General features: G+C 37.3%; 1 protein-coding gene and 1 non-coding gene across 2 annotated transcripts; one reads left to right on the plus strand and one right to left on the minus strand.

The window, feature by feature from the left end:
* Positions 1-6,639: 6,639 nt before the first annotated feature.
* On the minus strand, positions 6,640-7,897 carry LOC112092897. The gene is made up of 3 exons (XM_024170152.1): positions 7,742-7,897; positions 7,484-7,622; positions 6,640-7,367 (listed from the first exon to the last, which is right to left on the minus strand). Exons 1-3 carry the CDS (start codon positions 7,895-7,897, stop codon positions 6,640-6,642), a joined length of 1,023 nt encoding a protein of 340 aa, XP_024025920.1.
* Positions 7,898-8,709: 812 nt separating this feature from the next.
* LOC112092899 lies at positions 8,710-8,816 on the plus strand. The gene has a single exon (XR_002902808.1). It is a non-coding gene; the product is annotated as a small nucleolar RNA R71 (small nucleolar RNA).
* The last annotated feature ends 2,047 nt before the right edge of the window (positions 8,817-10,863 follow it).

Here is a 10,863-nt window from a genome sequence, read left to right on the forward strand (position 1 = left end):
TCCACAAATCCACGATTCAAGAGAGGGTTTTCCATAAATCTTACCTTGAATCCTTCTCTTGATGTTGAAAGATTCTTGAAATCGTTCCTTGGTTCAAGATCAGTTCGATTGGGACAAAACCGGGAAGAGAGAGAGAGAGCACGGGAATAAGAGTGAAGAAAGAGAGAGAGAGAGTGAGTGTACGGGAAAGGAAAGAAAAAAGGAAAGAAAGAAAAGAAAAAGGAAAAGAAAAGAAAAGAAAATGGACAAGTGTCAATATTTTAAAAGAGCAGTCTAGAAATGCGCCCATACACACTTTTGGGTTAAAATAAATTACTGAGAATAATTTAAATACCTTGGACCTATTTAAATTACATGTCAGAAACATTTATTAATAAAAACTCAATTAATTAAATCAGATTAGGCACACTAATAATTCTTAATTATCTCAATTAATCCCAATTAATTCTTTAGGGTGTTACAGCTCTGCACTACTTAGGCAATTTCATCCTCAAAATTAAGGCTTACCTCAAAGGACAAACAGATGCGGATACTGCTCCTGCATCATCGTTTCAAGCTCCCATGTCACTTCTTCAACTCCATGGTGCTGCCATAACACTTTTACTAGTGGGATCTCACGATGACGCGGATTCTTTGTCTTCCAGTCAAAAATCTGAATTGGTGCCTCCTCGTATGACGCATCATACTGTATCGGAACGTCAAACCACTGCACTACAGCTTTCGGCTCAGGTTGACATTTCCGAAGCATGGAGACATGAAACACGTCATGCACGTGAGATAATTCAGGTGGTAACGCCAACCGATAAGCCACCACTCCGACTCGTTGCACGATCGGGAATGGTCCCACATACCTTGGTGCAAGTTTCCCTTTCACACCAAACCGAACAACTCCCTTGCGTGGGGAAACCCTCAGCAAAACAAAGTCGCCTTCCTGGAATTCCAAAGGCCTACGCCTTCTATCAGCATAGCTTTTCTGACGACTTTGAGCTGTCAACAGTCATTCCCGAATCACGGCTATCTTCTCATTATTTTCTTGAATAACTTCCGGTCCAATACTCAATCGATCCTTTGGTTCCAACCAACAAATAGATGACCTACAAGGATGACCATAGAGAGCCTCAAACGGTGCCACACCGATACTGGCCTGATAGCTGTTGTTGTACGCAAACTTAGCAAGATGCAGGTACTTCTTTCAGTTTTCACCAAATTCCAGAATACAAGCACGAAGCATATCCTCCAGAATCTGAATTACTCTTTCAGATTGCCCATGGCTTCCTGAAAACTCCTCCAATACCTTGCATTGAAGTGGGTATCACGATCGGACGTGATAGATAGTGGCACTCCGTGTAGTCTCACAATGTGCTCCAGGTACAATTCTGACAGAATCTTCTGAGAATACGTCACACGGAACGGTATGAAGTGTGCGAACTTTGTTAACCTGTCCACCACCACCCAGATGGTATCATGCTTCAGCTCAGTTCTCGGTAGCACCGTCAGAAAATCCATAGTGATGTTCTCCCATTTCCATCCAGAGACAGGAAGAGGTTGCAACTCTCCTGCTGGCTTCTGATGCTCAGCTTTAATCCGGAGGCAAGTCACACATTCCGAGACGTACACACAAACGTCTCTTTTCATGCCTCTCCACCAGTACTGTCTTTTCAGGTCCTGGTGCATCTTTGTACTTCCCGGATGTATAGCAAACTTCGATTTGTGAGCCTCTCACAGAATCATCTTCTTTACCTCATCTGCCTTAGGAACAGCAAGGCGGTTGCGGAAATACAAGGCTCCATCCTCTCTGATTCTCCAATCCTCGAGTTGCTATCTATTCTGGATTCGAATCCAGATTCCTTGGAGGTGTGGATCCTGCAATTGATTCTGCTTAACCTGTTGCACAATATCTGGTGTAGAGCCCAGATTATACACCATAGCCTGGTTATAATCTTCATAGAACTGAAGATCATACTTACTCACCACTTCAGTCCTTTTCCAATCTTCCAAAACTAATGACGCCAGAGTTCCCATCGTCTTCCTGCTAAGGGCATCAGCCACCACATTAGCTTTCAAACGCACCAAGCTGAGTCAAGCCACCGAGCTAAGCCACTGCACCAGTCAGTGCGAAAATTCACGCCCGTTTCTTCCTGCCATCGCGCACCTCGCACTTTAGCAGCATGCGGCACCTCAGAACGCGCGTCCGTTCTCCGTGCTATCTCTGGCGCGTCCAACTCCTCAGAAGTGTGGGTCTCACGTGACAGTGTGCCAGCCCAATCCTTTCTCCACGCGCGATAGCTGTCCCTTGCTTTGACCAGTGCCAGCACACTTCTTCCACTCTGTGCGTGACACGTGGCATTCCATTCCTTTCCTCCAACCGCGCTTTGACACATGTCCCCTTTGGTTCTGAATCCGAAATTCTTCCCCAAAAATCAGAGCAAATTACCAGATTTCTTCCTCAAATCATATATTTAATTTCTCCTAATTTATGTGTAATTTTATTTTGTTTCCCTTTCTTTTGTAATTTTTTATTTTTACTATTTGTTTCATTATTTGATAGGCAAACTCTGAACACTATAAATAAGAGGGTTAGCCTAAGGTTTTCAGAAGCTTTTCATATTCATTTTTCTGACGTCTTGCTATCACTCTCATATTTTCTCTCTAGAACTTGTGAGAATGTTTTGCAAGCTAGGCTAGAGTTCTCTTTGTGAGGTTAGAGATGAACTTTTGTTGAGTGACCCAATTCGGGCTTTTGATTCCATGTGCTGTAAAGTTCAATATCTGAATGAATTAAATCTCATCTATCTTTCATTTATTTTTCAAAATATTGTGTGCCAATGTTTATATAAGTTCAGTCACGCTTTTCTTATGTAATTTTGTCACGTGTTGTTTTGTTATTCAAATTATTTGGTAAATTGTCGTTTACTGCAATATTGTCAAATTGATATATTGTCGATTTTGGATAACTTGTAATAATAATATTTTTGGAGTCAACATGGAGATTTAATTTATTTGATCCTTTTATTTTGTGAATCAAAACTTGAATTGGTGAATGAAACATTAGAGATTCTCAACCCTTACCCTTTTTACTACTGAATTTCTTTCATACAAATTTTCTCCTTTTTATTTTATTTGCAACAAAAATCTCAAAAACTCTTCTTTTACTTTAATTTACTTGTTATTTATTTTTCTCTAACGCTCTTATTTACTAATCTTTCTTGTTATTTTGTTATCTCTATGTGGATACGACCACCCTTCTGTGCTACAATTGACCGCTTGTGAACATCACTTTTGGGCGTTAATCAAATTTTGGCGCTGTTGCCGGGGAGGTGTTATTAGCAAGATTGATCAGTACATTTTTTAGCCAAAGAGGTAAGTATACATTTATTATTATTATTATTATTAGTATTATTATTATTATGATTTTCTTCTACTCTTTCCTATCATTTATTTCAACAAAAAAAAGGTGCTGCAAGTTTAAGTGTGTATTCACTTAGGCCTCGTTCATTTCATCGATTCGAGTTTTCAGTTTAGGTTTCTACAGTAAAAAGCTCTCAGAAAATGTCACATCTAACTTTTTCTGCTATAGTGAAAAGCTCTCAGAAAATGTCGCATCTCAGCTCAAATTGAAAACTCGAATCTGCGAAGTGAACGAGGCCTTAGTATTTTATATTTTGCTGCAAGTGTTGCTAATTTGACTTGATATTTACTATTATTATATTATATATATAGGAATTGTCTCCAGTCCAGTACACGGACTGGAGCGGCAGTTGTACATTTCTCTATAAAACATGTATATTTTTTCTTTAGAACGTGTATATTTCCTCTTAAAATATGTATATATTATATATTTTACCATAAAAAGAAATGTACATATTTTAAGAAGAAATATATACATTCTAAAGAAGAAATATACATATTTTATAGAGAAATGTACAAATCCCAATGCCGGACTGGAAACTTTGCCTATATATATTGTTTTTTGTTTAGCTGTACCGTGTACGTGTCTTTAGTTTCTCAAAAAAATAAAAAACAAACAAACAAACTTTTGTTTACTGTATTTCTTTCTTTCTTACCTTTCTCATGTTCTTCCTCTGTGTTTTCCCTAGTTTGTTTCTGTGTTCACCTTTTTAACATTTGTTACCTTTTCATTTTTTTTTTATTTCTGTAGTTTTGTTGCTAAAAAAAATCTCACACTTTTAAGATTTGTTTTCATTGCTAATTTTATTTTTCCTTTTAGTTTTAAAATTGATTGTGATTTGATCTTGTAATCTTTTATTTTTTATAAACTAAGATATTATTTTGTTTCCCCATTTGTATATTTTAATTGTTGACTTTTATATTGTTGCCTAATTTAATTTTTCCTTTTAAGTCTTTATTAATTTTTAGGATTGTGATTAGGTGGTAATTAGTTGACTAATTTAGATTCTTAATCTAGGAATTTCATAATTTGGTAGATTTAGGCTTTTGACTTTAGGAATAGTTTCTATTAATTATATTACATTTCATAATTTATTCAATAAAATTTAAAAATTGATTTTGAGAATAATTGTGTGGTTACGTGGAAAGTACAATCTGAGAGAGTTCTGTCTAGGAAAGTTGGTATTTAAGTGGGCCTCGCCGCACCAATCTTTCCTAAGAACGTTGCTCTATCTATGAGACTATTCATTGAGCCAAGAGCTATAGTCTTTCCTGGGAGCACTCTCGGTGGTTACAATTTACATTAGTATATAATTATTTTCTTTTGTTTTGATTAAAAATAAAAATTAAAAAAAATAATAAAAAAATTAAAAATTAAGAAAAAATCCGCATTGGGTGAATGCATCGGTATAGAGACGAGCTAGGGAGATTCGCTCAACGTCCAGACCTAGAAACCCCTAGTGAAATTCTATCCGACTCGTCTTCTACGCCTCCGTCTTCACACTCGTCGTTGGAATTCGCATTTCAAAATATATTCGCAATGGCACAACACGAGGAAGTTCAGGAGAGGATGTTGCAAGATTACCTGCACCCAACACGAATGGCCACCCCATCTTGCATCATGTTCCCACCGAATGTACCGCCTACAGATTTCAAGCCGGGCATGATTGCACTTCTCCCAACCTTTCACGGGTTAGAGAACGAGAATCCATATGTACATATCCGGGAGTTTGAAGAGGTGGTCGCATATTTCAAACAAATTGTTAGTGAGAAGTCAAAAGATACTATTAAGATTATTTTAGTCATAACTCCAGAGTCGTGTGTGTGCGCTCCAAACCATAACCTTCTTACCACTGACCATAACACATGCAGCTTTGAAAAAGTCACCAAGTAGAAGTCTCAACTCTATTGAACTCACGGGTGTCAGAAGTATTTGAGTGCAAAGGTTTTCTCTCATGGAGTTGGGAATGGAACAATCAACGCTCAGTGTGAGGAAGGTAAAGTTTAGAACAAACAGTCAAATGAACATTGACCAAAAGATAAGTTAATCAACTACTAGAACATTCCACCATTCTTACCACAAACTAGCTTTTGGGATTTCATTCAGGCCAAACAGAAATTTATAGAAACGAACAAAGAGCTAAAAAAATGCATAGGAAAATAAATTACTCTTTTTTTTGTTTCTTTTTCTTTTTTTTTGGCAAGAGACAACCTGCAATAATGAAGTGAATGTAGAAAGGTGTTCTTTTGACAAACAACTATATAGCATCAAATGTGATTAACACCAAAATACAGGATCTGTGAAATGTTGCTCTTGCTCAGTTTTTTTTATTTTTTGAAAAGTAAAAGAAAGATAAGATAAGAAATTAGGCTCTATTACATAAGATCATTCCTATCTAATTGAAAATCCATCCCTCAAGCATATGCACCAAGCATACCACTAACCATGTAATGATGTTCTAACAGTGATTTTACCAGCTTAAAAGATCAATGAAGGTTCAAAAGTCATTTTCTCTACACTCTTAACTCACCAAAAATCAAGTACTTAAACTCAAGAATTTTCTCAGCTGACATGCATTAACATCCATCTTACCACAAGGTTTATCACATGCAAAATGAAACTCTGGAAGTCATTTATTAGTAACTAAGACAACGAAAATCGACTCAAACCAATGATTTTGAAATCATACTCAGATTACTTCACAAAAATTTTAACCCAAATATCAACATGACAAAAATCACTCTTACGCATGAATATGCTCACCACCCCCAACCAAAATCAGACAGTGTCCTCATTGTCAAAAATTATGGAAATATAAAGAAAGAAGACACCTGGACGATGAGCATTCCACATATGAGCACAGCCTGAGCTTCCTGATATGATTCTCCAAAAACACGCATAAAAAAAGTAAAAAAAAAAAAAGTAAAGAAAAACAAAAAATGAAAATATGGTACAGTAGATGTGAGTAATACTCAGGGCTAGTAAACGGGGTCGTCGAGAATGATCTCTTCAACCTGGTTCACCCGCTCTAAGTAATTCTTCAGATGCTTGCCATTTACTTTGAAGATTCTCCCATCAGTCGGGTCCTCAACCTCGACAGCACCATTGGGAAAAATGCGTTTCACTACGAATGGGCCAGTCCACCGCGACCTCAACTTACCGGGATGGAGATGCAAACGGGAATCATAGGGATGGACTCATTGATTTGGCTCGAAGTTCTTCGTCAGGATCTACTTGTCATGAGCTGCTTTCATTTTTACCTTGATCCTGGAATTGTGCTCTTTCAGCATGTCGATCAATCGTTGTTCTTGCAATGCATCGAGCTTAGATGAGATGATGACTAGGAATGTGCCTTCATCTCCCAAGAACAAATGTTTTGAGCCTTCAGGTAGTTGGGCTAGCTGGACTTTTGGAGCCTCCTCGGTGGATGATTTTAGTTTTTCTCCTTCTGTTGGGAGCTCCACAAAACATGGTGGCCCAAGCTTGGTTCCTCTGTCTTGTGATTCTTTGAAAATGGTAGAAATGTTAGCCACCTCACAAGGACCGGAACTCTCAGATTCATAATTTTGGAGGAGGTTTTCAAGATCTTCAGAGTTGCTTTGCAGCAGAACCTCTTCCTCGACAAGTGTGTCGATCATAAATGTTTGGTGACACTTGTTATCATCATGTGATTGCTTTTGAATATGAAAAGTATTCACCTCAAGGGTCATATTCCCGAAAGATATCTTCATGAGACCATTCCTACAATTGATAAGTTCATTTACTGTGGCAAGGAAAGGTCTTCCTAGAATGATGGGAATGGATGACTCCATATTCACCACGGATTGTGTATCCATGACAAGAAAGTCCACGGCGTAATAAAACTTGTCGATTTGTAATAGAACATCTTCCACTATTCCCTGTGGTCTCTTAATGGATCTATCGGCTAGTTGCAGAACTATAGATGTGGGCTTAATCTCTTCAAGACCCAATTGTCAGTAGACCAAATAAGGCATGAGGTTAACACTCGATCCTAGGTCTAGTAACACTTGGCCGAATTTATGTGTCCTGATCTGGCAAGAAATGTGGGACAACCTGGATCCTTATACTTCGGCGGTGTCTTCTGCTCAATCACCGCACTTACTTGTTCCGTCAAGAATGCAGTTTTCTTGACATGGTGGTTTCTCTTTATGGTGCACAGATCCTTGATAACCTTGGCGTAGGCCGGCACTTGCTTGATCACATGTAGTAAATGAAGACTGATCTTCAATTGTGTCAAGTGCTCTAGGATCTGACTTGATTTTTCGTCACTTTCCCAGCAGGTCGGAGAGCTTAGGGGAAAGGCACCTTTACCAGAATTTTTGTTGGCTCTTCTTTCTCCTGAGCCGATTCTTCATTACTCGAAGTGGTTGTACTTGTTGATGGCGTGTCAAAATTCATAGCACTTCGAGTAGAGATGGCATTAAGTTCCTTGATATTTTGACCTTCCGAGTTGGAAGTTTGAGCCATGTGTTGTCCTCTCAAATTGGACTGGGCTTGTGATGGAAATTTACCGCGCTCCTAAACTGTTAAAGCTTCTGTTAGCTTTGTGATCTGACTTTTTATTTCCTTGTTCTCTTCCACCAGCTGCGTGAGCATCGAATGAACCCTTTGATTCGTTTTATTTTGTGTGTCCATAAAAGCTTTTAGGGTATCCTCTAGAGAATTTCCTTTCGGCTGCATGTTATTGTAAGGCGCAAAATATGTCCTTGGTGGTTGAGATTGTTGCTTTGATCTCCATTGCCCTCCAGATGATTGTGCATGTTGGTTTGGATCTCTCCAACTGAAGTTTGGGTGGTTTTTCCAACTAGGATTGTAAGTTTCTAAGAAAGGTTCATAAGGCTTCGTGTATGTGCCCAATGCATTGCACTGCTCCTCATATACCCCCTTCATTTCACTTAAGGTGTGGCAATCCTGAGCTAGATGGCCCATTCCACCACAAATGAAACAGGGCTTATGTGCCTTTGTCCTTGCCACTATGTGGGGTCCTTAACTATCTTTAACTTTTGAGGGCCCCGATTTGCTTCGTCAAAGCTTCAACTTGGACCTTGAGGCTGTCCTCTTCCCTTAATTGATAAACTCCAACTGGTCGGGACCTACTGGTGCTCTCAGTAGCACTCGGTCCAGTCTAAGTGTCAACTTTCTCAGCTAACTGATTCAAGTACTCGATAGCTTCGTCAGGATCCTTTTAGAGAAAATCTCCATTGCACATCATCTCAACAAATTGGCGCTCTCGGATTGTGAGTCCATCGTAGAAATAGCTTACGAGGTGCCAAATTTCATATCCATGGTGGGGACACAGATTTAACAGATCTTTAAAATGCTCCCAAGCTTGATAGAGAGTTTCATTTTCCTTCTGAAGAAAATTCAAGATCTGTCATTTCAAATTGTTGGTCTTATGGTGTGGGAAATACTGTTAAAGAATGTCATCGTCATTTCTTCCCACGTACCAATAGACTTGGGCTTAAGAGAATACAGCCAGCTTTTGGCCTTGTCCTTTAGAGAGAAAGGGAAAAAGTTCAATCTGATGGTGTTTGCAGCCTTAGCACGGCTGTGAAACAGTTGAGACTCAGATTTTCTTTGTGACATGATTTCTCTTGCACTTGGATTGCTAGAGACTAGCAATAATCTCGTTGGGGGGTGTGATTAGTGCAGAAAATGCACCCTAAATATTGCTTTTGATTTATATAATATTAAAATATTTAAGCTTTAATTAAACAATTCTATTATTTTTATTCATAATCTTTTTAATTGGAATTTGTCTAGTTTTGCTTAATTATTTACAAATAAAAAGAAGTGTGAAAAGCTACACAAAAATAAGCCATGAAAGCCATGTTTTCAACCACCCTGAGCCAAGCCTTTCAGCCGAGCCGCACAAGCCATATTAAGAGAGAAAGAAACGCACCAAGCTGAGTCAAGCCACCGAACCAAGCCACTGTTGGTTACCGAATCGAATTCGGATGCAGAAGCGTGGGGAAGGCGGATCGTGTATAACAAAAATTTTTATAAAACCTTTGAGATACTCTACAGATTATATTAATTTATGCACGAATAAATTAATCTCATTAATTCATTTATTAAGAACTCAATTACGAATAATACCCGGCGGCCGATTAGGATGATAACTTGAGTTCTTTGACCTCGAACAATCCTTGCTCGAAAGCTTTGTGTTTAGAAAACCAATGTCTTCCACATAAATTCTTAGAATCTACAAAGATGTGTGTGTGGGCACACCTGAGACAAAACGGGTTAGAATAAACACTCGAATTTCCACAAACACCAATGCATGCACGATGTGGAATTTTTAGAGAAAAATTTTTCCTTTCACTCTATAGAGAAATTTCGGCCACCCTCTAAAATTAGGGCAAAATTTTTTTCAAAAAATGTCTCTCGCAATCTTCTATCATTCTCTTATTTATAGAGTAGAAGTCAAACTTCTAGAAGGAATCCAATCTCTATCTCCAAGATAAACCTTGTTAATTATCTCCTATTTGACTGTGAAACAAAATCTCATCTTTTCCTTTATCCATTATGGCTGGCCAAGATATGGGATTTTATCCCTATATAGGCATCAATATAAGATAGAGAAGGAAAAGAAAATTATCCTTTTTCTTGTAGTGTAATTTTGACTCAAATTCAAATTCCAATTTAAGTCAAACTTAAATTAATTTGAATTCTAAATTAAACAACTTATCAAATAAGTTTAAATGGATAAATCTAGATGTGTTCAAATTTAAATTTAAATAATCACATTATTTAAATAATAATTAATTCTTAATTAATTATTTTCGAGTGTTTAATTTTAGAAATTCCGTAATTCTAAAATTCTGCCCTCTGTGTCTGGTAGAATTACTAGGACGACGCGATGACTAATGGACCTATAATCCCGAGCTCCAATAAAATTAATAATTAATTAAACACTTTAATTAATTAATTAATTCTATTAATTCCAATAGTTACTCCACTATAAACTTGGAATTGCACTCTCGAAATTATAGACATTAATTACTTCTAAACTGCGAAGTGTCCATTTGATATAGTCATTACATATAGATCTATCCTCCATAAATAATTCATTATTAGAGTTAGGTAAAATCTGTTAACCTCTCTAATTATATCTTTATCCTTGAGTACCATTAATTCTCTAATGGACAGTGATTCATAAAGCACATTCATGAATCGGAGCTCCTACTGGTTCAAGTACTGAATCAACCCTCAAGAGAATTATTTATCTACTTCTTTCTCAAGAAGGAATGAATTCCATCTCATGTAATAACATTCCCTGCTACCTACTGTTAGGAATAGTATCCTAGAAGCATGAGATGTAATAGGATATTTATTATTTAATTAATAAAAGAGTTCATTCATCATTTTATGTGCATATATTTATGAATATTTTATGAATATCAAATGAAAATTCTATGATTATTTATGTA

The sequence above is a fragment of the Morus notabilis genome, unplaced genomic scaffold (genome assembly GCF_000414095.1).
Source record: "Morus notabilis unplaced genomic scaffold, ASM41409v2 Scaffold358, whole genome shotgun sequence".
Classification (NCBI taxonomy): Eukaryota; Viridiplantae; Streptophyta; class Magnoliopsida; order Rosales; family Moraceae; genus Morus; species Morus notabilis.